Genomic DNA, 27,640 nt, shown 5'->3' on the forward strand with positions numbered 1-27,640 from the left:
AATCGCTTGAAAGTGAATGGCATCTCTTCGGTGAAATGCTTGTGCAGCGAATATTATTCAACCGCCTTTTAAGCATTTTTTAAATTGAAACTATACCTATACGATGGGCGGATTATCACTTACAGGACACCCTGTATATAGGCTAGCAGAAATACCCGGGTTTTCTTCAATTACTGGGAGGATTGGAAAAGAGTGACAAACCGTTATAAATGAATAAACTGTTATAATAACAGAATTGAAGGTGTGACAAACCATTGTAAAGGCATATATATACGTCTGAAACGCATTGTTGGAAACCGCGGCAACCAAAGTAAACGTTCCGAAAGTGATTGTTGAGGCCCCCAAAACCATTGTTGCCCGACAGTTTTTCGCCCATTTCGGGCATTTGCCCAGCTCTGACGAACTTTTAAAGTAGCCTACGGCTCAATCCCGGTCCTGTTTGGTATATATGCAAAATCTGGCGACGATCGGTCTAAAACTGTAGATTTGTATAAAGAGCATACATACATACATACATACTTTCACATTTATATATAAGATTTCAACACCACTCGCGAAGTGCATGGGATTAAGGGGTTCCCGAACTGCGAACGTGGCGAGACGGGATAACAGCCCCCGAAGGAGGTGACCGTAGGGAGCTGACCAAATTCTTGGTTATTGGTTTCTAATGAAAATAAATTCGCCAGGAAACGGTATAAAATTTGCTTTACGGTAAAAGCAACTGCATTTATTACATGTCAATATCATATTTACAATATTTGGACGGTGGTACAGCATATTGTGATGTAATAAATGCAGTGGCTTACCGCAACGCCAATTTTATGTTTCGTTTTCTAGTGAATCTATTTTTCCTTATGAATCAATAACCAAGAAATGGGTCGCCCCCATTTCACCATGTTCGTGGTTTGAAAACAATCCTCTAAAGACCCGACAATAGAGGGAATATATTTTTTTTATAGTCAAGGCCGTCCAGATTTCCGATTTCAGCAAACACGGAGCCCCATTTGCGGAATTCATAGCCAAGTTCAATCACTGTGAAATTCGGTTCAATTTGATTTTATGACCCAAAGATTAACTGAATGTAATGATATCTTACAACCAAAGTTTGTTTTGGTATGTAACATCACAAAAAACTGTTAATGCAGTCAATATCATTCTTCCGTGTCCTATTAGGGTTGTCATAGACATCCAGAATTATGGGTATTATGAAAAGTAGTCAAATTTGTCGCAGAGAATTCGCCAACTTGCCCTGTTTATCCATTCTGAAATTATTTCTTTCATTAATTCTGAAATTATTTCTTTCAACACTAAATTTGTGTTTTTACAACTCATTCTGAATTTCTTTCATTAATTTTGAAACTTCTGTTTATCCATTCTGAAATTATTTCTTTCATTAATTCCGAAATTATTTCTTTCAACAACACTAAATTTGTGTTTTTCACAATCCATTCTGAAATTGCTTTCATTAATTCTGAATTTTCACCCATTCCGATAAATTCTGAATATTTTCACCCATCCCGGAATCTCAAATCCATTCCGGAAACATTCCTTTCGCTGTGATTCGAAATTTCCTATCCTTTCTGAAATTTCATTTAATACTGATTAGCACGCGGATAATTTTGTCTCGTCTTCGATGACATCATTACCGAATTCCTCCGACAATAAAAAAGACAAAAACATCAAAAAACTGAATCCGAATCGTGAAGAAACTAATTCAAAAAATCGGGAGAAAAAAAAATTCTGGAAACGTCTTTTTTTTTTTTTTTTGCTCTCCGGGAAATTTTTTAACCTCAAAAGTAAAAATTTCATTCTTTTCACATTTTTCCTTTTTTTTTAAAGAATTCTTCGGCAACCGGAAAAAAAAGAAAAAAGAGAAAAAAAAAAAAGTGAAACACAGAACAACTCTTCACGCTTTCACACTTTTTCTCCCGTTTTTTTCCGGGAAAAGTATCCGGAAATCACGTTTTCTTGAGAGGAAAAAATTCCAGAAACTGGAGTGTAAACGTGACGTTGAAAAAAAGAAAAAATTTGAACACATAGGACTTTTTTTGGAATCCTTTGAAAGCAAAAATGGGAGAAAAACAGGAAAAAATAAATTCAAATACTCGTTTCTGTATGTGTTATTTTTCCTATGTACCAGCAAAAAAAAATGCTTAAAATGGCAAAAAATGTACTATTTTTTTTCATTGCTCCTTAACTCGAGCCAAACTATAGGGCAGTGGTTCTTTCTTTGTCTTCCGCGTCTCCCTTGCCCCCGCAGGCGCGGATCGAATGTGGCGAGGGGGCGAATTGCGTAATTCGTTGGATGGTCCCGTATTTTACGGGGCAGACAAAATTTTCCCACATTATTTAGCTATTGGAAGGGATGATCGTTCCTATCGCTGAGGGTCTCTTTCACCCACACCTCTGGATCCGTGCCTGGGCGGAGACAGGCAGCGAATAGAGCGGAGGAAGGAATATTCAGCGGTAAAAGAAGCTGAGGCAGACATCTTCAGCTTCGAATGGAGCAAAGGTAAGACATCTTCGGCTGCAAAAAAAGCCGAGTTAGATATCTTCTGCTGCGAATGAGCTGAGGCAAACACCTTCAGCTTTGAATGGAGTGGAGGCAGGCGGATCCACGGCGATGGGACGCTAAAAGGTGCATTGGATCATCCCGTATTTTAAGAGACAGAAAATTTCTCTTATGTTATTCGGCTCTTGGGAGGGGGCGACCGTCCCCATTCCCCCCCCCCCCTCCCGTGGATCCGCGCTTGTGCCCTCGAGGATATGTATCCGCAGCTCCGCAGAATAGCTCAACAAAGAACCGCTTCATGGCAGGCAGGGCCGCAACTGGGGGGGGGGGGGAAACCAGGCGGGTCTCATGCCCCGGGCGCAAATTTCATTCTGAAACCTCTCCATCTAGTTGCGGTCCGGATGGCAGGAGCACACGCAGGATCGACCTTCAGAGGGGGCACAAAATTTTTCCGTCTAAGAAAAATTGAGTTACCACCGTTCAAAAAAGCATTTCGATTAACATGAAAATTAATTAAAATTGAATTTTTAAAAGGAATTTTCTTTTGATATATTAATTTTTTTTACCGAAATATTAAATTTTTCTGATTTTTGATCAGGTTGGGGGTGGGGCACAGGACCACAAAGTGTCCTGCGACAAATTAAATGCGTGTGGTGCTGCTTCAAATCATTCAAGTGACCCATGATTCATTTACTCATCATTTGAGTAACCCTCTACACACTTCCAGATCAAAAAAATGACCTGTGGTTTGTGCTGCTTCTGATCACTTAAGTGTCCCGCGACACATTTACAGCAGGGCTATCTCAAGAGCATCATGGGGGGGGGGGGGCAGGCCAAGTGATTTTTGTGAGGCCCTACCTGGCGAATTCTCGAAAAAAAATTCTCGAAATGCCGGTTCCCATTTTTGTGAGGCCAATCTTTTCTCCAGTTGAACCCACGCACGCACTGATTTACAGATCATTTGAGTGGCCTGTATCACATTTTCCCATATAATTTAAGTAACCCGCAGCGCTGTTCAAGATCACTCATGTAATTACGTGGCCTGTGACATGTTTTAGCATGAATGAAAAATGGCATGCATTCTGCTAAAGGTTGAACACCCTTGACATGTGCATGTTATGCCACTAAACGATACAAGGACTACGAATAAAACAAAAGCAATTATATATAAAACCACATAATTTCTATATTTCTTTGTAACCCGTTATCAAACACACACACAACACACATATTTTAAAAAATCTGAAACACATGCCAGCATAATATACATACATAATATACTCCATTGATAGATATCAAACTAAATTGATTCCCGTCCACCTGGGATGGGAGCGAAACAAAAACAAAAAATTCAAATAAATACATAAATACCACGCACCGATTCCAATCTGAGGAATATAAATTAAAAATACTTTCCATACATTAAATTGGTTCCTAACATTGTCATAACTAATATATATTAGGAGCTTCAGGTATTGGCACATCAGGTAAAACTGAAATCTGACTTCGATAACATTCTTGACAAGGAAAGCCATCACTCGATATGCCAAGTGAATAAATACAGGAAAAATACACCATGCATTGAACTCCAATATAAGCCGAGTATCCTCAGCAAATATTTGTTAATTGCTATGCCCCCATTCATTGAATGACTCGTATAACGTTTTCGGGGCCCAGCCAAATTCGCACTAGTTTTTAAATCCTGCGATAATTATCGAAAATGCTAGTGAGATACCATAGAAGAAATAAATAAATAAATAATTTATAACTCGATTGGTTCTTGAACAATTTTTTCCTTGACTAAGAGTTTATGCAATCAGCTCTATCTAATTGATTTCTAAGATACGAAAATTGATTTCTCGCCAACTGTCGAGACCCAAACTTGGTTCGCAGAGGCTTCCAAAATGGGAGTCATACGAATCCACTTATAGCCAAGGATTCTTGAGCTATGGGTAACAAACCAAACTTGATTTGCGGGGGCTTCCGTGATGGGCCTTACAAACCCACTGTCCTGTTATAAATGCACTCATTGAGATGCTGGCTTCACTAATTTTGAAAGAAAAAAACAGCCCTATGGGGTGGGAGGAAAATCTTGTTGATTTTTTTTGGGTTGCGGCTGAACCCCTGATCGATCTATAAGATGGTGGACGAAATTGCAGTACACATGCTGAAAAAAAGCAATTTATTGTACAAAATATCTATTTAAGTATGAACGATTATACACCCATGCCATCCTCTGGAAAAGTGTTGTTCTGAAGAATTGTCAGAACAACAACAAAAGCATGTCAGAAGAGTGAGAGCAATTGTTCAATCTTCTGAAATAGAACCAAACCTTGAGGTGTCACCCAAATATAACAAAAACCATTAGTCTGAAGTGGATTCGAAAGTTTGGAAATCACTTAGTTGAAAGTTTCTTAACACATTTGTGACTGTTTTAATAAATGCACGACTGACTAATGATTATCGAGGACAATTTGGTGCATACTATATATTATTAAAGATATTCTGATTCAAATGCAAAGTTGGTAATGCACCTTTGATCATGAACTCTGAGGTTTCCTTAAATTGTGATTACACATCTCCTACAATTTGGCAGTATTTTGGAACAGACTCTCAATCCCTTTTTACAAGTGATTTTAACTCTACCCAATTCCTCGTGGCCTGTTCAGGTCTGATTTCAAGAACACGAAATGCCGTCTTAAGAGCATCATGAGCTATGGGGACAAGTGATTTTACTGAGGCCTTGCCGGACGAATTCCCAAAAATTTTAAACAGATCTCATTTTTGTGAGGTGCCCAGGTGGGTCCATGCCTTAAGACGGCGCTCATTGAACTAGTCATTCTGGTCTCTATTACAATTTGCCTGAACACTTACGGGATGAGGCGTGGATCCAAAGATGGCAATGGGGCAACTGTCCCCTCCCACGAGCCAAATAACATGGGAAAAATTAGTCTGCCCAATAAAATAGTAAAACATAGAATAATCTAATAAGCCTGAACAATATGTCGCCACTTCTGACACATCACAATGAATCCACGCCTGCACATGACAAACTAGAATGCTGTTAACGCCCTCCGATAAAAGCTTTCTAACAGAGATTTTAATTAGAGAATGGAATTAAATACCAGAGCAGATCTATCCTAGTGGAAGCATGGCACAAGAGTGAAGGCAAATGCTCAATCTTCCAAAACAGAACCCAACCTTAAGGAGTCGCCAAAAAAACCCCGAAAAACATTGGTCCAAAGTGGATTGGAAAGTTTTGAAAAATGCATGACCAACTAATTATGAAGAACAATTTTGAGGTCTTTAAAAAAAAGCCTCTCAAGGGCAACGGTAAATTCAGTTTGAAAGTCTTTAAACAACGTCACCATTTTCTGAAAGCATATGACTATAGTTGATTTCGAAAATTTACAGCCGCAGACTGTTATAATCAAGGTCAATGCACACCAAAAAGAAGTATGCGTATAAATAATGTTCTTTTGAATGTACAACAAAACAAGCCAACTAAATCATCACATAACAAGAAGCTAAAACATGGTTCTTACACCTTTCATGGCCAGCATTAGATGTATCACATAAAAAGCTTCCTAACTGCCTGCAGCTATAAGGGATGGTGTTCGAGGTATCACTACAGCAAGCAAGCGAATCAATAGCCAGGAACTTTTATGTACTGCATCCAACAAGAAATCAATGACTACTTACTTACTAACACCACCAAAATTTTTCCACGTAAAGGCACCACTACACATCGAAACTATTTGCTATCGATTAGTGACTGCGATCTTATTCGTGTAACCTTATAACCAACCTCATCCAGGAACGAAAAAAGTGAGACATAGCTAACATATAACGAGAGCTATGCACCTAAACTGAATGCACAAAATGTGGATTTTTTTCCCCCCGAAAAAGAAAAAATAGGAATATCTATCACAAATATATCGAAATTTATACTTCAAAGAAAAAATAGATTAAGCTTAATGTTTCTTTGTAAGTAGTGTCACATAAATAACTATGTATGATTGGAGGGGGAGAGGAGCGGCGAACTAAAAAGATAATTTGATCATTCAAATTTTGAACATAAATTTTTCGCTCTTTCTTCCTTCCCCCCTCATTAATTTGTTGAAATGTCTCCTAAGTTCTCGTATTGTCAGTACTTAAAAGCCCCATGCTGTGCAGCCTTGAAGATGAAGTTCTTGACAGTGATCTCTTCCAGCTTGTTGAACGCTTCGGTTTGTGCAACGGCTGTCAGGTGATTCAAGGCGAAACGGAAGCAAAACTCTTCGAGCTCCTGTCAATTTACAGAAAGAAAATTTAAGTTTCTGTATATATTACGTCCATGTGCGGAAAATTCATTGATAACAGTTCAACACACACACAGGAAGATTCATAGCCACACAATTCACAGAAATTACAATTTACCACTAGAAAAATTCACTGACAAAAAATTCATCAACCAAGTGACATCATGAGTGAGTTAGTGAGTGACTGATAAAGTGAGTGAGCAAATTAATGGCTGAGTGAGTGAGCAGGATACGTAGCCAGTCCTCCTGCAAAAAGGCCACTAATTCAGAACGTGACTTTGGAGGTGGAAACCTACTGCACATTTTGGCCTGCAAAATACCCCACAAAGGTTCAATTATATTAAGCTAAGGGGGCCGAGCGGGCCACACGAGGTGTTGCAGTTCATCATGGTGTTCATCAAATCAGTCTCCGACAATTCCAGCAGTGTGAACGGGCGAATTATCTTCTTGGAATACAGGTCGAAAATGAGGGTACAAATATTGCACCATTGGATGAAGATGGTCGGCCAGAATACTGACATAAACCACTGCATAAACCGCTGCATTAACCCGCCCATCCAGGACAACAAGTGGGCCGAGACCACGGTGAGACATCGCGCCCCACAGCATCACTGATCCCCTTCCACGCTTAACAATAGGAAGGAGACAATCAACGTTAAAGGCTTGTGCTGGCGTTCTCCAAACGTAAACACGTCCGTTAGTCTGGAATAATGTGAATGACGATTCCTCTTATCAGATGAAATTCTCCCATTGTTGTGTCCAATTCTTATGTTCGTGACACCATGTTTGTCATTTCAAGGCATTGCATGGTGTCACCAATGATTTTGGAATAGTTGCTCTACCTTGTATGCATGCAACTGCATGTATACCTTTGTATACCTACTATACCTTTTGCTGCATGCAGTTCACGGCGGATAATTTTTGTCGATACACCTTCCTGTAGATGTGTGTTTATCTCAGATGTTATCTGGGATACTGTTATCTTGTGCTTTCTGGTCTGGCCGCACACACACAATACACTTCAAAACCCTTCTGGGTCTATCAGCCATCTTCTACTTTCAGCCACTGTTATGCTTGGAAGATGATGTCTTTCCCTGTTTGCTATAGGCTGTCATTACCATCGACTCAGTACTTCTCCAGACACCAACAAGGGTTGCCGTTTTCATTACTGTGGCCCCGGCAAGACGGGCTCCAACAATCATGCTTCTTTTGAAATCTGTGAGGTCAGCCATAACAAAGTTTTAACGCGCCCCCAATATACATTGCATCCGAACGCTATTACTGCTACAACTAGACTGATGTGTGCACATTATCACCCACTAAGTGGAACACTAGGGGGCAGGCGTATACGACAGGGTTCCCTCGAGTGTTGTTTTTTGCACAGGTGTTCACATTACAGTCAAACCTCGTTAGTGCGTCACCCGGTTAACACGTCACTCCACTTACCAGGTCACTTTTTTGGAAGTCCCAATTGTCTTCAGACAGGAATTGGCACAGCTATGGCTTACTCCGTTTAACGAGTCACTCCGCTTACGAAGTCATATTTTTGCTCTTCCAAGAGTGACTCATTAACGAGGTTTGACTGCATTTTGTCCAACCCTTGTACCTTTGGTAACTAAACCTGAAGGAGGAGTCTTCGCATTCATAGGGACTTGTGTGATTTGTCTCAATGAGATCTACATATACACTGTTTAAATCATGTGTTACTTCTGGGACATCCTATATCAATGGTACATAACCTTTTCAGATTGTGGGCCAGATATTTGAGATATCTACTGCTTGCAGGACATACTACAAACCAACCATGGCCCTGCTATTTCCAGTATGGCCCATATACTGGTGCACTTATTATGCTGTGAGCATTAATGCTATATTTTATGAACACCTTAGCAGCCGTATTTAGTAACCGGGACAAAGGTTGTTAATATGAAAATAAACAAATCATTAGTAGCACAAAGGTTGTTCATCCCCGCCCAACAGAAAAAAGGAGAAAATTATGCTTATCATCTATTGACAATGTTGGATAGCAAAAGGAAACCCACCTTGGCTTCATATTTGATTGCAGCAGCATATAGCATTGCCACGTTCTCTACAGTAATGCCATGCTTGATGATGCATTCGCAATGGCGCTTCAACTGGACTTCGCAGTAGGAATTCGCCAGATCCAGCAAACCTTTAACAAAAACAGTCAAAATAAATGTGAAGAAAAAATAAAATTTTAAACATATAAAAATCAAGGATGATGTTGTATGAAAATAAAATAGTGGCACACTTTTTGGAGAAAAGGGCAGTGTTTTTGGAAATGTTTTGTCAGAACCAACTATGTAGGGGCAATCAGAGCATTATCCAAGAGTCCTCTCAGCTCCAAGGGGGTCCTCCTTGGAAAACATAATCATATGCACAAAAGTTAACACGGGAGAGATGCTACAGCCAATGGGTATGGCGTTGATTTCTGCCACACTGAGCAATCAGCATACTCAAGATAATAAAAGTAAAAAAATTGTATGTTGTTTTTGGTGGATATGTGGTGGATAAGAATTATGGAACACAGCAGGTACAAACCATAATCCTTTTCACAGCAAATGGAGAAAAACTGCCAAACATTGTTTTGCCGTGTAAATGAGGTTTTAGTGAAAATTCGTGTTGCAGGTGTTACACCAGCTTTTTTTTTCATGATTGTTTCAGTCTGTTTAAAAACAGGCATAGATTGTAATAGGTTAAAATGAAATAGCTAAGAAGTCCAAAATTTTAAAACGCAAAAACACTACGAGAATTTTTTAAAGTAATGAGTGTTGGGCAGGCCTTGACAAATTTCAGGTGCCAATTCATCATGTCAACTAAAAAGCTTTATTGGTGTCCAAATTTTTCTGTGATTACTAGTATGGGTAAAAGAAATGTGCTTGGTTCCTAGATTTTCTTTCTTGATTTGTCAAGCCATTATTTAACAATTTTTTTTTCTTCAAAGCTCACACGCAAAATGTTTTTCTGCATGTCTTACATACATCAGTTTCAACCATTTCAGCAGTGTTGCGGTGCTCCATTTGGTAGTATCATTTTATAACATGGTTATAAAATGTTTCAGAAAGTCAAACTGCTCAACCAGCAACTGTGAAATAAGGTTCATACTTACTTCTTGGCCACAAGAAACTGCAGAAATGGCAAATAAATCTCTGTGAAACATATAATCTGCATACCCTGAGTGATGGAGAGGTTCTTAACCCATTTGTATCATAATTTAAATGGAGTGTCTGTTGCAACATTGTGCGAATGGGTAAAATGGATGATATTAACGTGTCTAAAAAAAACACGGACAACATTGGAAGAGTGAATAAACATTCCTTAACAATACTCAGAAATCACCAATGGAGAAAGGCAAATACACACAGAGGAAATACAAAATACCTTACAAGAAATTTTGTATTCTTCTGTGTAATTGTGTTTTCCGTTGGTGATTTCTGACATACAAACATTATTAGAGATCACATGCAGCCAGCCTAAGTGTTGTTCGTCATGCACATTCTCTTGGCCATAACATTGTTGTTATTGAACAAGAGAAAGAACGCTAAATCTTAACATTTTGGTCCTACAGCAATTAAAAATGGCATAATTTTGTGAAAAGGAATGCAAAAAGGTGCATGTGCAAAATTGTGAATTTTAGCATTAAAAAAAATTATTTCAGGAGGATATTTATATGAGAAACAATATCGCTAACAGAACAAAAATGGTTAAATCATTCCCTCCCCCCCCCCCTGTTTATTTTATGCCAAAAACTGTAATAATAATCTGAACTATAATAATAATAATCTCACTGTGTAAAGAATATGTAAACTGTTTAAAAAAGTAATATGAAGAGGGTAAAAATCAAACAAACAGTTTTGATGTAAGACTACCATAATTTCCTGCATATAGCCCATGGACTATCGAAAAGAATAAATAAAACAAAACAAGTTTTTTTTAATTTTAGCTAGCATTTTCTTTCCTGCGGGCAATATCTAGGAAATCATGATAGTAAATTTTAAAAATGGGGGTTGTAAAAGAAGAAAATCATAAAATACATTACAATCATACAAACCGATCGCGTCCTCTGGAGGCAAATCAACTTCATCCGTGTACAAGTACTTCAGAAACGCTCGATAAACGGGATAAGAAAACTGTGTCACATCAATCACACTGGAAAAGAAAATTTTCCATTACCAAAAATGAATGGGAAAGAATTTTCAGAAACTTCTGAGAGAGAGAAAATTATTAGAACCAATGAGAGAGATAACCTAAGCACATGATAACCAAAGCATTTAAAATAAAAACAGTTCACGAAAAACCTTATTTAACCCTGCTATACTGTCCGCATTTACTCTACAGTTGTAACGTTCAGGTCAATATGACCCGACTTGTTTGTTTTCACTTGAATGCTAGTTTGTTATTGGAAAAGTAATTTTCATGGGTTCTTAAATTTTTTAATTTAGTCATTAAAATGTAGTCATAAAAAATAGCTGGGAGAAAAATGGAAACCTGCTTTCCCCCATCATCTTTTTTTCCTTCCTCCTGGGACTTATTATACCAGTCGTTATAATGAGTATTGACTGCATAAATGTGACTTTATGTGGGTTCTAATGTTAAATTTTCAACAACAGTCTGATAAAAGATAAGGATCAAGGATAAACATACGGACTTATCATACCAGTCGTTATAATGGGCTGCGAACCGTGGCGTGTTCATGTAGCCCAGCTACTTTGGGAGCCTGATGTAGAAGATGGCTTGAGGTTGGGAGTTCTAACCCCACTAGTGCTACGTCCAACAAGGGAAAGAGCGGGGGCCATGTTTGGTGTATGAGTAGTGCTATGTAGATCGGGCGTCTGCACTAAGCCTGATGTCGATATGGTGGCTTTGGGGGAGCCCGTGGCCTCCAAGTCGATCTCTAAGGAGGAGCGAACCGGCCCAGGGCAGAAGCGTAGCAGTCATTATGAGTATTGACTGCATAAACATGAACTTTATGTGGGTTCTAATGTTAAATTTTCAACAACAATCTGATAAAAGATAAGGACTAAGGATAAAGATAAGGATTTATCATACCAGTCGTTATAATGAGTATTGACTGCATAAACGTGATTTTATGTGGGCTCTAATGGTTAAATTTTCAACAACAGTCTGATAAAAACCATAAAATTAACAAACACAGTTTATGAGGAGCTTCTGTATTTCAAAGGTGTTAATTAAGCCATACATGCAAAAATGTATATATTGATAAAATCTCAGGCAGGCAGTCAACAGATAGAAATGGCTCTGGCAGAACGCAACAGCAAAATTCATGACATTAGAAACATCGTGCAAGAGAACCAAATAGCAAGTTGGTGATAGACTTACATCACACAACTTGTTAATTTTGAACTTGTCTCATATAAATAAAAGCTAATAGAATAAAAACCCTTGAGATGAAGACAAAAAAAAACTTACTCTTTTTCGTCCTCACCCCAGTGGGCCTGAAACATTGATCGAAAGTGCTCACATCTGAAAACAAAGAAGAAATGACTATTCAGGCACAATTAGAAAAAAATATTAACGAAGATTTGGTACAAATGTAAAACTAGAAAAACAAATTCACAACAGCCAGACCGTTTATCCGCAATCTGGTTTCCAAGAACACACACACCCCACCATGAAAAATGGAAGAGGTAGTCATCTGTGTATGCAAATATACCACCTATCGCACATTTCCAGAGATCAGACATCCTGCTGTATATCTCACTATTACAAGCAGATTATATAGAATTCTCTGAATGTCAAGGTCAAACTCACAATTGAAGATAGATTTTTCTTTCTTTCTTTGCAAAAAAATGGGAGGGTGTATTTGATTGAATGCTTTATGCAGGTCATTATGTTGGATGAAAAGCATAGGAAAACATTTGGGACTTATCGTCACTGGTCTTTGCAATGGAACTGTACCTATAATGCATGTTCATAATGAGTATCGACTGTATATAGTTCATGGCCAAATAGTTTGAAGAGCATGTCAAGAATGTATAGACAGCCGCAAAATAATGAGTAATCAGGCAAACCACAATCGGCAAAGCATTGAGTGATCATGGTCAAAGATGGCTTAGCACATTATAATTGCATGCTATCCACGAGGCCCTGTATTTCTATTCATCTCCCAGATGCGCAAAAATTCATCTTTCTCAAATTTTGACCATGATTAAAAAAACATCTTTTTTTGGGGAAAAATATTCCTACTGAATTCATGTGGAAAAAGTCTGATTGCCATCCCCTGTTTCCCCTCTTTCCAGAATAACATCACATGCACAAAATAAACTGTTGCCATTGTGCCAAATCATGAATAAATGTTTCATTTTACAGAGGAAAAGACAAAATTCACCAAACAGCCTACATCAGTTTGACCTCTAACCAGTTGAATCGGCCAAAAGACCATCCTACCATGTGTGTACTGATTTTGGGCATGAATGAAGATTTTTTGTTGACTCGATTTTCATTTGAGTGTAGTAATGACAGATATCTTCCCTTAGTCGCAAAAACAGATATTTCTAGCAGCTCTAATTTACCCTGCTGTTCGGCTATAATTGCTGACTTTGTTCTGATAGGCGCTGACTAGCATATCGCATTTATCCAAAGGAAACAAAATTCTAATGGTTTTACTTTCAATTATAAAAAAATCCCTGGTTTGTTTTTTTTTAATTCCTTTTACATCTGTGTACAGAATTTGAATCTGCTTGCAAATCTCCCTAATTATCCTTTTTTAAAGTTGGTAGCTAGGTCATTCTGACTGAAGACAGGCATCACCTTAGATTGCCAACCAGCTGAATGAGAAGTCCAATCAGACAGTCAGTAGACAAGTAATGCAAAACACATTTTGTCATAATGGCATAACCAGATTTTTGCTCTTCATATTTTGGGCTAAATATTAAAGCATTTCCTCCCAAGGATGGCAAATCTGGCTACCTTTATTGGAAACTTGAATTATTTCAACAAATCCCTGAAACAGGCAATAACAGCAAAAAGCTGTATCATAACCAAGAGGTAAAAACATAAATCAAAATTGGGATATAATCATAATTATGAATTGAGTCATAGGCATTCATTCAGCAAAACCAAATTGTCCAATCAGAAGTATTGGATAACAATTTGAAATCTGTACAGGGATCTGGATCATTCGCTTTGAATCGTCACTGATTAAAGTTATTTCACCTCTCAGTAGTATAATTGATGTTTCTCCTGATCTGGCCCATTTCACAATACAAGTTGTCGACATCCTTCTATCTTGGAATGCATCACTGGTGGAGAGGTTCCATCTTCAGCGACTACTACTACTAAACCACACATGCACCTTGTCCATATTCATCTGCGGATCTTCTAACGAATTGATAAATGCTGGAATATAAACCTAAACCTAATATGAAGTTTTGTTTCTGTGTAGTGTTGCCACCTACCATCAATTTTTTTAACTCTGAGTGAAGTGTAACGATTGAATTTGCACTGCTAGAGGCTTGTTGCTCTCTGTGACAATACTTTTTAACTGGATGAGCGGCTTGCATTCGCCCCTCGCCTACAGTGACTCGAGACAACAATTTAAATTTGGATCTGGTTCTTCGAGGTGAATACTCCAGTACTTTTTCTCGGGTGTGACGGCGAGTAGTCAGAATCTGATTTGTCAACGTCCTTAACATTTCTATCCCTTGCTTTATCATGGGAGGGAATGTAGGCTCTGTTCAAAGAAAAGTGATTATTCAGACGACTGGTGTTGAAGTGACTGCCTAGGGTTCTAATTTTACAGGCAGTTTTGTTAGAGTTGTTATCTTTCCAAAATAAAATTCTGATGTGTGTGAGCCATATGGGTTTAAAAGATGGAAATGTAAATTGCAGCCTAACTGTATTCTTGAGCTTTCAAACTTGATCATTTTATGTGAACTGTGCTCAAAATTTCTAATATAATTTTGTGTGTTCTAATATATCATGCATATAAATTTAAAAACTTACCGTATTTTCAAGATGGCTTTGTGAACATGAATCAACTTTCCTTCGACACTAAATTTCAAATCGCTAGATTCCTGTGAGAGAAAAAAAAAACTAATGGTTATATGAACTACTTTAGCAAAATATAGGTTTTCCTTATGCATCAGAACAGCTTTTGATTGAATGAGCAAAACCAAAAGGTCATCCTGAACATGATACTTATCATTTCCCATTTCTATCCAATCCATTTCAACATTGTTTTATGCAGACAAGGACTAATTAGATAGAGACCAAAAGTTTGATGCTTATTCTCAATAGCAGCCCAGAGATCTGAGTTCTAGCTGGGTGAGGTATCACCATTTACAATTATTAAAATAATAAAATCACTGTATTCCAACACCCCAGGGACACTGGAGTCCAACAAACTTGGACCGAAACAAGAGTCCAACAAACTTAAAATCCTTATTGAGTAAAGTGTCCCGTGGGATACATGAATTGAATTTTTATGTAACTTTTTCTGAACTTTTGGGTATTTGATGTGCTACAAAGCCACAGCGATTATATTTTTACTTCACCGCCTAACAGTGAGTTTTTAGACTTCTTTTTAGTTTTAATATCTTAGCTCTACAGTCCCACGATTCCCAACACGTGGGGCAATATAGTTTTCAGGGAGAGCAAATTTAATTTTTTTTAGTGGGAGCAATCAGAATTTATGAAAATTCATATTGAAATAAAAAATAATTTCTTAGAATTGACAAAAAAATCATACTCAGTGGGGAAAATAATTTCTCAGAATTAAGGAATAATTCATATTCGGTAAGGAAATAATTAATGAAAATTCATATTTAATGAGAAAATGACCTCAAAATAAATAAAATTCTCCAACAAATGTAGAACTCCCCCCCCCCCCCATCCGACTCAAAGTCCTTGGTCTTGGTTAAGGTCCACCTGTTACCACAGTATGACTTATTGGCCATTGGGCTTCAAGGAATTTTTTTTTCGGCCCACACAGTCTCAAAGGTTGGAAACCCTTGCTTTAAACCAGGTCGACAGATTTTTTGGATGTTCCTTCACACGAATAGGAGGTCCCCCTTTTCAAATAATAAAAACTAGAATTAACTAATTAAACTGTTTTAACTACAGCAAAACCTCCCTTACAAAATACTCCCACTTTAGCAGACACCTCCTGATATATAATGAATGCTTTTTAAAATTAAACTGACAGGCCTCAGTGTATTTTGCTATCCATTAACGGACACCCTCTCATTAGTGGAAAAAATGTTCAGTCCCATGGGTTCCATTGTCAAAGGTTCAACTGTGTGTCGCAGAAAAGGGACAAAAATATAAGTAGGAACCTACTTTTGGAAGGGGGAGGAGCACACAGGCTAATTTGAAGTTTGGGGGGGGGGGCAAACACAGAGAATCTCTCCAAAGAAATGTTTAACCTTCAAAAAGCATTTCAAATTTACAGAAACTGATTTAAACAGCATTACAAAAATTTGTTTCCAATATTTCAACATTTCTATAAAGTTTTGATCATCCCCCTCCACCCAATGTCTCTCTCTTGGGGGGGACATGACAAAAATAGGTTGGGAACTACTGCTCTAGCAGTGGTTCTCAACCTTGGCAAGCCCGCGGCCCAGGTTCATTCATTTTTGTGAGTGGAAGGCCCTGTCAAACACAAGACCAACGGAAAATGAATGAGAAAAAATGAAATGGCTGATCACTAGCGGCACGGTATGAATGATGTCAGGGCCTGGTACCAAGCAGCCCAGTAGTTGAGAAACACTGCTCTAGAGGTAGACATATGTGTACCTCATTTTTTTTAGTTTTAAATGGTTTTTAATGATTCTTTTTTCAAGTTAAGACCTCAGGTACACATGTCTACCTAACTCAAATGATCTTAGTAAAAATATCGACCCAAATTAATTAATTAAAAAAAAAATCTTTCTAAAGGGCATTTTGATATACAATAAGCACCAATAAATCAAAAAAAAAAAAGTCAGTTTTGACTCAAGTGTGAATAGATTAATATAATTAGATCAAAATTTATGGTTTAGAGCTTGATTCCAAAAAACTGTTGCAATGCATTTTTTTACCCACAGCTGGATCCACAATCAGGCTCAACTGGGGGGAAACCAACATTGGTCGGTGCCCCTTATCAAGTGGCTACCAAGCAACATAGTATCATTATGCAGTGAAATCAGCTATGAAATGAATGTCAAGGAACTAAAATAATTTTCAATTTTAGACTGGTTTCCGTTTTATAAAGGTGCATATCAATAACGCTAGTCATTGACAGGAGATAAAATGAATCCTGCCTATAACTTTCCATTTTGTTATCGACAGGTTGAGTCTCATAGGATGTCAGTCTTCGACAGATTTCACAGCATTTTTATATTCATGATCTTTGTACAAAATTGTAATTTGTCAAACAAATACAGTAAAACCTCCTCTTGATGGACAAACCTCTTTTACGGCCAAATAATAATTTTCCTGTGTATAATAAAAGTATGCTTTTCAAACCCCTGATTAATGGTCACCCCTCTATTACGGACAAATATTTTTTGTCCTACAGGTGTCTGCAAAAGAGAAATTTTACTGCAATCTATATATATAAAATTGATTTTCTGTGTGTGTGTGTGTGTGTGTGTGTGTGTATGTTCTCTATACAAATCTACAATTTTAGATCGATCGTCGCCAAATTTTGCATATATACCAAATGGGACCCGACTTGAACGATAGGCTACTTTAAAATTTCGTCAGACCAGGGCAAATGCCCCAAATGGGCAAAAAACTGTCCGGCAACAATGGTTTTTGGGCCTCAGCAATCACTTTCGGAACGTTTACTTTGGTTACCGTGGTTCCCTAGCAATGCGTTTCAGACGTGTATATGCCTTTACAACGGTTTGTCACTTCTTTAATCCTGTTAGTATATGTATAATAGTTTATGCCTTTATAATGGTTTGCCACATTTTCAATATATTCTCAGTAATGAGGCTTTTTGAATAGACGTCATAATCATCACCATCATCGCTTTGAGGGTCAGGAAAAGGGTGATCCTCATAGAAATCACTATTAAAATTGCCGATTTTACTGTAGAAATGCGGAAATTAGTGGGATTTTCCGCCTCATCAATAATTTTAAAAATTGTATTGAATTCTCGATTTTTGAAATATTCAGTTCGCTTAGAGATATACGAAGCCCAGGAGATTAAATATGAAGTAATTAGCCAAACCTATACTTTTGAGTTGGATATTCGAGCAATATCATTGATTTCATTTATATCTTCTCAAGTATGAAAATTAATGTCTCCATATTGTCTCTTTTGATATTTATTTGCATAAATTCATGTGGGTTAGGATATTTTAAAATTAGTCATGAGCCCGTGAAAAGTGCATTGAAAAAATTCCACAGCTTTAACTAAGGATTTTTGAAAGCTGGAACAGACAGAGGGATAACTTGAAGTTCAGGGGGGGGGGGGGTCGAAATACCTAGCGCCCCTTAAAAATAAAAAAAATTATATTCATTTCTACGTTTCTGTGTAAATCTATATTTGTTTATTTCATGAATCGCGCAGGTCGCCATATTGGTTAACTTGGACACGGTTTGTATGTCCCTCAAGAAAAAGAGAGGGAGATATCACGTGATCCAAAAAAGCCTCATTGAAGAAAACCCGGGCAGCGCCGGGTATTATAGCTAGTAATAATAATAAAGTTGCACAGCAATAAAAAATTTGTCAAGCTTTGAAAATATATTGAATGCTCTTGTTCAAAGTAATCACTAACTTCATCATCAAAAGCCAACCTCAGGCTATCACCAGCTTTATTTGTAAGCACCACATCTAAAAAAGAAGATGAAACAAATAAATTTACAGCATATTCACATTACAACACTTCTCACAAGATTCATGATTTGCCAAAATTTCTATGATTAACTATGAAACTAGTTAAACTTCAGCTATTGAAGCCATTATAAATGTGCTCTTATGCTCATTCAACCATTTTCATTGTATCACAGCTATTTTATGTATATGTTACTGCCAAAGCCTGAAGTTGACCCGGCCAATGTCAGAAATTCTGGCTTTCAACAAGCTTTAGCTGGCCCCTATATGTCAATCCCTGCACATCACTATATATGGATCACTAAGATATTGATATTCAGATTCCTTTGATCATTAGGGCTGCCTATGAATAGTAATTACGGTTAGCTATGGCTAATTATAAATGACCATAATTATCGCAAAAAAAAAAATGCCAATGAGGCGATGACCCCAAATCATTGGGATGTATATATATATATATATATATATACAGGGGCTGGTGAAAGCCTGAATTTCGGACATTGGCCGGATCAACTGGGCTGGCAACCTCATGAAGTGGCCAACACTGGGTTTTGGCAGTAACATATACAATCGCTGTCTAATAACTACAGCTTTAAAACCGATATAAAATTCAATGCCTATGATTTATGATTCCATGTTTATCCACTAGGATTTAAACTCAGACCCATAAAATCGAAGATTCATATTCCACAGCGTCTACCACATACTCGAAGGAAAATTCTATGACTCTTGATTTGTTTGGCAACATTGGCGATTTAACACTCTTTATTTGGCAAAATAGCTCTTTTGCTAGCAAAATGAAACATTTAGTCAAGACTTGGCGAAATGATGATCGATAATGCAAACAACCTGGTTGTTTCTGCTGCTCACTGTGGCTAGTTTTTTAAGCGAAAACCAACTGGCATTTGCTCTTTCAAAGTCAGAAAAGCATCTTCAGCCAATCACCACAACTACTACATGCACCCCATCCATAGTCCTCTACGGAATTTCTAACGAATTGGTACATATTGGAATGTGTGTGTCCATGTTGTGAACCTAATGTAAATTTTTTCTGTGTAATGCTTGTTATAGTGCTGTCATCTATTATTCAAACTTCAAGTGAAGTGTAATAATTGAAGATTTGTACTGTTGTGGGTCTGTTGCTCTCTGTGGCAAGACTTTTTAATGGGGCAGATCAGCTCCCATTCGTGCAGCCAACATCACCACTGCATGATTACGAGTATCTATCAGGCTTTCTTGATGGGAAGCCTGAAAGAGCCATGATTTTTTTGCAAAAAAGTCACACATGGGAACATGTCAAGAGAAATCCAAAACTTCCTTCATAAAAAATCTAAGACCACCTTTCTTATTTTGTGAATTTTTTTGATTCCTGTGACCTTTTTCTCATTTTGTGACTTTATCATGATGGTAGACACCCTGTATGCTCTAACCATTCGGCTGCCAGGTGGCAATAAAATGATAAAAATACAAAGACCAAAAGCCATAATGATCCATAAGATGGCTCATAATTGAAAAAGCATGTATTTTTCATTTACTCAAATATTTTTCAGGAATATCCGACTTGTATCCTGACTTACATTACACTGCTTTTGAAACTGCAACTCACCCAAGTCCATGGGTCTCCATGTGACGGCGGGGGAAGCAAAACAAGCAAAGACATCGTGTAGAGAATGAAAGGTCGTCAGTGTCGGAACTGTTACAGCTTGTCCTCGACATTGCCCCCACATGAACACTTTTGAAGTCTGTGTCAGGGCCGCAGATATGTGGTTGTAGTGGGATGCCGCTATTTCCACAACCCTGAATCAGTAAGAAAAAAAGGTTTAATTCAAAAGCAACATATATGGAAAAAAATCATAAAACCAGTCTATAAATAATGCCTTGATGAACGATATGCTTTTGACAATAAATCAATAAACTTAAATTATGAAGAATTGTATACACTATCTTCCAAAAGTTAAGCATGCGTCAGCTTATACAACATAGCGAAACCACTTTCATCTTGACCCCTCTGGACTGGATGGTTAGCGGAACACAAGCACTTAGCTCTCGGGCGTACAGTTCCTTCATGTGGAGCCTTTGGCACAAAGTACAGGCAGATATGTAATCCCTTACCAAGTTACTACTACTCAACCGTACATACACCTTGTCCATATTCCTCAATGGAATTTCTAACAAATTGGTACACGCCATAATGCATGTAAGTGTTGTGTACCTAATGTGAAGTTTGTTTCTGTGTAATGCTTGTTATGTGTAGTGCACATCTACCATCAATTTTTCTAAATGACACTACAAACTCATGAGTGCCACAGTAGTGAAGGTTTCTTGTTGATTCCGCTTGGCTACTATAGCAATATACAGATGCTACATCAGAGGAGGTGGTGACCCTTGGTCTCAAGACACCTGTTAGACTTGTTTGGCATTGCTTCCATAATCCGTATAGTGCCATAGTAGCCAAGCAACCTCCACAACGAAGGCTCCACATGAAGGGCCTGTATGCTTGAATATCTTGAGCTTCACTAATCTTAAAATCCAGAGGGGTAGGGGAGGGGCTGGATTAAAGCAGTGCAGTTGTGTTATATAAGCTGTCACGTGCTTAGCTTTCAGGAGTCAGTGCACATAGCATTAGCTTTTTCTGTCACATGATTTTATACAAACAATATATGTACAAACCATACCAAACTATTTAACTATAGAAAATTTCACATTTAAGTTATACAGCATACTCTTGAGTATAATTAAGGGGGAAAGGGAGAAATAATAAAATTATCTCACCTCCCAATTTCGGAAGCGATTTTCACAGGCAGGACTTGGTTAGCTTTATTGCCAGTACCCAGCTGGCCATATGAATTGGCACCCCACGCATATAGAACACCTTCATCTGAGAGGGCCATAGTGTGGGCATAACCACATACCACCTGAAAGATAAAAACATACTACACTTGCAACATGGCTTTAAAAAAATTTTACTTCAAATTCCTCTTTACTCTGTTTTTTTTTTTTTTTTTTGTCCTCTAAACAACACTTTCATAGACATCTAGGCAGTTCAACGTCAACAAGCGATGAAAGGTTTTAAGGTTTCTTTGACCATACCTACAGATGGACATAAGACTTGGTTGAAGGGGTGCAGAGAAGAGCTACGCATTTCCTCATTGGCCCGCGAGACTTGAATTATGAAGAGAGACTTCATTTTTTGAATATGTTTACATTCAATGAAAGCAGGTGTCTGAGAGGTATGATCGAAATGTTCAAGATTTTCAACGGTATGGACAGGATGGACCATGAATATTTATGCGACATCAATCAACTGCTTTTACACCAGTATCGTTTGGTAAGAGACAATTCTAGGTTGTGGTGTTGCAGGGAATTCTTCTCTAATAGGGTTGTTAATAAATGGAACAGCTCACCCCTGCAGGTGGTAAATGCTAACACAACTGACACATTTAAAAAGAAATACGATAAACATGTTGGGGTAAATCGAGAAGCTATCCATACTTAGAATAAGGCAACCATAAATACATTTTATGAGCACTGTATAAAAGTTTATCATGTGTATATATTGTTTGTAATTGAATTTTTAATTGGGTTGCTGTATTTTTTAAATATGACATCCATATTTGTTATGTGCATCTTTTTCTCAGCCACCTTGTCGGGCATTTTGCCTCAAGTTAGTGAGAATGCTTAGAATTGATAAATTATTCATCATCAACCTGTGAATGAACCTGTTCATTCCAGCCCTCCAGTAAGTCTTGTTTCTTTTCTACAATGCGTTTTTAGTGTTTTATATAAAACTTTTATTCAAATTTTGGGAAGCACCTAAATTGAATTACCGTATATACTCGTGTATAAGCCGACCCCCCAACTTCAGGACCACCAAAATCACAATAAATTGAAAACCCGTGTATAAGCCGACCCCAAAAACTCTGTGCATTTCAGAGAAAAAAAATTCTTATATTTTCATGCAAAATGAATAGCTTACGGAAATTTACAATAGAAAATGTGATTGAAACTTTTTAATCTGTCTCCAAGCTCATCGTAATCCATCAGATCATCATAGGGTGCGGCATCTTCGTTTTTATCTTCATCTGGGCTGTCATCGCCATTGTCACTTTAAAAGAGGATATCATCTTCAGTTCCGTCCATCGCATTGCTGATGCAACACTTTTTGGAGGATTGGATGATAATTTCGGCGGAAACAGAATTCCACGCCTCATGTATCCATTGGCACACCAAGCCAATGTTAAGTTTCTTCAAGGCACCACTTTTTTGTAGTTGCTCTATCTTTGAGAGGCTTGTTAATGCTCACATCTAAGGCTGTACAATCAACGTTAGCCACCAGCAGCCAATGATGTTTTCGATTTCTTTGCCTCGGCTTTGACATTATCAGTTCTGTGGGGTTTGAACATATCTCACACCGATAATGCCGGTTTCTCGAACACTGTTACAAAAATGGCTACTGATTGCAGGGGTAGATTTTTTCTCATAAAAAACTGACCCGAGTATAAGCCGACCCCTCCACTTTGGGAACGAACTTTTCCACAAAAAAACTCGGCTTATACACGAGTATATACGGTAAATAATTTTTCTTAGAAACCAAGCGGAAAATCATGTTTCGGCTTAGGAATGCGATTCCAAAATAAATTATTTTCTCTGGCCACAGTATGCCTGTACTGTATTTTCCTATGTAGAATCCACTGAGCATCGAAATTTCTTGGAGCATATTACATATAACTATGTTTTATCTACAGGAAATGAAACTGTTTTGTTACATTCATACCAGCTTGAAAAATTGTGTATTTCAGCAAAATGAAACTATGAACCTCTCCACTAATTATACAAAGTACAGATGACTGGATACCAAGTGAAGATAATTGAAAAGACAAGTCACATTCCTGTGGGGAATTGAACCACCAATCTCACACTTTCTGGGCACGTGCTCTGCCATTAAGCTATACAGAGGACAGACATTTTTTTTAAGAACACTGTGTTGCTTTGAGCTGAACGGGACTGCAAGAGCACGTGCCAGAAAGTACAAGGTTAGTGGTTCGATTCCCCAGAGGATTGTGACTTTTCCTTCCAATTAGCTTCATTTGGAACCAATCATCTGTACTTTGTAAAACAAAAAATAATTTAAATACACGATACACATTTTTCAATAATCTGATCATTCTTAAAATAAATAGAGGATTCAACTGATCAGAAGAGGGGTCAGAACTCAAATTAAAATCTTACATAATTAAATACATAAATAAAAATATTGGTTTTCCTTCTTCTTGCCAAGTATTGTCTATTCCTTATATGTATTTTTTTCTTCTTCTTTTGTATATTTCTTTTTGTTTGTTATTGCCCAGCATTTGTGTAATGTGTATGTATGTGTATTTTATTTTTTGCATTTTGCAATATGTTAATTTTCACTTGGAAGAGTTGATCAACTTAGCCCAAGAATACAAAAACGACACCAACAAATACGGCAAATACACGAAAATACAAAGAATCTTAATTTGTAATAATCCTTTTGTATTTTTGTGTATTTGCCTTATTTGTTGGTTGCCTTCTTAATTTTCACTTGTAAAAAAAACAAATGCATTTCTAACACACACACTCAAGGATAAATCATCTCAATACCTTGTTCGAAAAACTATATACATACTTTTTGTATCACAACATTCTGTAGATTGGCAACTCTATAGGGATTTGCTTGATTTGCATTGCTTCCGATTCCAAGCTGACCATTACCATTATAACCCCAAGCAAACACCTAGAGAAAAAAAAGGTGATTAAATATTCAAAAAATACTAAATCCTTATACCAGAAATGTTGTTGTAAATATGAATTTAAAACAGTTTAAATGAATTGCGCAAGAATAAACTATGCTTTAATTCCAGTCAGAGTAATAGGCTATGCAGGGCGACACATATTTTATCTAAAAAAAACTCTTCAAATCAAAACTGAAGAGTGGAAAATGCTTGTATAATACAGTAAAACTTTGATTAACAGTCACTCATTTAACTGTCAGTTTGTTATCCCTCATCGTCTAAAAAATACGGAAAAAACAGCCCTAGGGTTTAAGGTCCAAAAAGATCAGATCACTGCTATGATCTGTGCAAATGCCACCAGCAATCATATTACCCCTGCTTGTAATTGGGAAATACAAAAAAAAAAAAAACACGCTTTCATAAATATCAACGCATTTGCCTGTGAACCATTATGCCTAAAAAAAGTACTTGTATGGACCAAACAATTTTTCAGAATGGTTCAACAGCATTTTCGTGCCTCAAGTTAGAGCTCATATGGACAAAAAGCAATTGCCGCAGGAAGCGCTCCTGTTAATGGACAATGCCCAGACACCGCCCTTTTGTGAACTCAAAAGCAATGATGGCAAAAAAACATGCGACTTTCTCCCAGCGAATACAACTCCACTTATCCAGCCTGTGGACCAGGGCATAATTTAAAATATGAAGCGATGTAACCAAAAAGCTTTTATCGAAGGCTTGCTTTCATCTGATATGACTGTCAAAGAATTTTGGAAGAGATACAACATAAAAGATGCTATTTTTAATGTTGCCACTGCCTGATCTGACCTTATATTGAAGTTTATGTTGATCGTTTTGTAAAATTAAATACAATATGTATATATTATTCATTTTTAAAGGATTTTATTTTCATTTTCTTTCCAAGTTCACAGTGAAATCACGTTACTGTACATATGTATTAAGGGATTTCTGTTATACGTCACAGCTCTGGTCCGGACAGTGACGGTTAATCAAAGTTTTACTGTACTTACAATTTACATGACAATAAAATGAAATGCAAATAGGCAATTAATATAATGCATGATGTGAATGATATAAACCTTGATATGACGTGAAAATAATGTAATAACGGTGAAGGTTGCCGTCAAGGTCCACGGATTCGAATCCTCCCAAAGAACATCAGAAACAATTTCTTTATCTATCGAGGCTGGGCAACCACCAATAGATGGCAACTTCATTTCCCACCCAACTCCACTGGTTGAAAATCACCGTATGGTGATATATGACCAGAGTTGGTGAGTGGTAAAGTAGTACCAGGCCCAGACATTACTCACGTCAGGCCATAAGAGGAATATTGCATACTTGGAATGTGCTGGTCCATTCCCCCCCCCCCCCAATTCAAATTCCATGCTCCAGGAATGTTTTGTCAGCTGCATGCATGGTTTCTGCCATACACATTTCAGAGAGATTTGTCATCAGCTGTCAACATGTGCTTGCAAGCTGTACATTCTTGAGACTAAGCTTCCCGCTTATAAAAGAATTAACCAGATTGAAGGTTGAGAACCACAGCTCTATACATGTCCAATTTCCGCTTGAATGCACTATTTGGGACAATGTAGGAAAGATTCCGTGACATGTCTGAACATATCCTGTGTAATAGTTCCACAGGTGATGTGACTTATCAGAAAAAGCAGAATGGTCAAGTCAAATTGTAAGGTTCGGAAATCAATGATTTGAAAAACCCTGTGGGAGTTACCATTGAATCCACCATTCGAAGGTTTTTAACAACTGGCTGTTGCTATGATTTTTTTTAGAGAAAGAGAAAATTCAACTGCCTTTGCGGGGAATCACTTTCCTGATGATCGCCCTAGACCACTAGACTACAAAGGCATCAAATCTCTCAATCTTTCCTTGGAGCTCGTGTGCACTGAATCCAACATGGCCTGAAACAGAATTTTTTTTTTTGCCATAATTCCCATCAGCACATCCAGTTATTATCACTACTACTAAACTGCATATGTACAACTCATAAATCCTGCCCCAAGTTTTTCTAACAAATTTGAGCATGCTTTGAAGTGTAGTGGTGACAAAAGAGAAACGAAATTCTCCTTAAAATTCATTTTTTAGCAGATTTCTTTTACACATTAAAAACAAATATACTGCTGTCTATGGATTAAAAAAAAATGCAATAAAACTCTCTCTTTTGCGATCACCAGTGGGACGAAAAAAAATCGTCTATAAAAGAGGGAGTGACTGTTAATCGGGGGTTTGAAACACATACAAGGGAAAATTATTATCTGGCCCTAAAAGAGGGCAATCGCATGTGAGGGGTGTCTGTTATGAGGGTTTTTTCACTGTAATAATAATTGTATATTTTTTACATAGGTTTCACTCAATGGAATGAAGCAGAGAGAGGTGATGATTCTGATCACGTCAGACCAAAGTATAAACTATTGCTATTAATGCAGGTTGAAGTATATGCATAAGAGCGATTTGTTTACATCCAGAGCAGGTGTGGGTCTTTAAAGGAAATGCAAATACTTCCTAATAGAATTTTAGGTCACTAATTTTAGTGTCCTTGATGCATCCAATAAAATTTTGATGTAATTAATTTCTCAAATTTTACAACCATGTCATGAAAAATGCATACAGACACAATCATTTTTTTTTCCCAGTTTGGATCCCATCAGCTGATATTCATCACTGTTTTTATGGTGCTTAGCAGTTGACTGGCTAGCGCACTAGCCTTTGGCTGTGCAGATCTGGATTCGAATACTGGTTCAGGCATGGATGTTTACTAACACCAACAAATTGTCTGGATAGATGTTATAGATCTTCTCATGGAAAAACGTGAAGGTACTGATCAACTAGATCACAGAATAGGCTGCTGCACGATTTAAAATAATAATAATTGTTATCTTCACCATAATATCCATAAACTTTGTACAAATTATTAAAAATACATAAAGCTACCTCTCCATTATCCAAGACGGCCATAGATGATGTCTGTCCACATGCTATAGATATGCATCTACGAGAACCTGAAGAATGGAAGAAAACAGCATCGTCTTAGCTCATTCCAGATGTAGCCTATTTCTCACTACAATACGTTTACATGGTCATGTTTACAAGATAATATGGTTATAAACACAGCAGGAAACTCAATCATCAAATATTATTGGGATGAGTACGCATCAGTAAATTGATACTTTCAGATAATCAAACATGGGTGATTCTCACGAAATTGGCCTAAATTGTGTCCCCAGCAATT

The 27,640-nt window shown here is 37.4% G+C and overlaps 1 protein-coding gene across 4 annotated transcripts in view; it reads right to left on the bottom strand.

Annotated features, from left to right (window-relative positions):
• Positions 1 to 3,673: 3,673 nt before the first annotated feature.
• The window catches only part of LOC149070694 (RCC1 and BTB domain-containing protein 1-like), a 35,730-nt gene continuing 11,763 nt past the window's right edge, over positions 3,674 to 27,640 (bottom strand). For 2 of the 4 annotated variants that reach the window (XM_089248454.1, XM_089248452.1), the window contains exons 5-14: positions 27,343 to 27,410; positions 24,267 to 24,374; positions 21,392 to 21,534; positions 20,226 to 20,416; positions 18,564 to 18,619; positions 14,800 to 14,870; positions 12,265 to 12,318; positions 10,886 to 10,983; positions 8,856 to 8,986; positions 3,674 to 6,800 (exon numbers count right to left, since the gene is read on the bottom strand). In XM_089248454.1, the coding sequence (XP_089104580.1) occupies positions 6,660 to 6,800; positions 8,856 to 8,986; positions 10,886 to 10,983; positions 12,265 to 12,318; positions 14,800 to 14,870; positions 18,564 to 18,619; positions 20,226 to 20,416; positions 21,392 to 21,534; positions 24,267 to 24,374; positions 27,343 to 27,410 (1,061 nt within the window). In that variant the 3' untranslated portion in view covers positions 3,674 to 6,659. Of the gene's footprint in view, positions 6,801 to 8,855; positions 8,987 to 10,873; positions 10,984 to 12,264; positions 12,319 to 14,799; positions 14,871 to 18,563; positions 18,620 to 20,225; positions 20,417 to 21,391; positions 21,535 to 24,266; positions 24,375 to 27,342; positions 27,411 to 27,640 lie in introns of all 4 variants that reach the window. The other 2 variants (XM_089248453.1, XM_089248451.1) reach the window with 2 other exon arrangements.

This window comes from Pholcus phalangioides, unplaced genomic scaffold (assembly GCF_987345545.1).
Source record: "Pholcus phalangioides strain wild (caught in Gottingen) unplaced genomic scaffold, Ppha-v1.0 ptg000020l_1, whole genome shotgun sequence".
NCBI classification, from domain to species: domain Eukaryota; kingdom Metazoa; phylum Arthropoda; class Arachnida; order Araneae; family Pholcidae; genus Pholcus; species Pholcus phalangioides.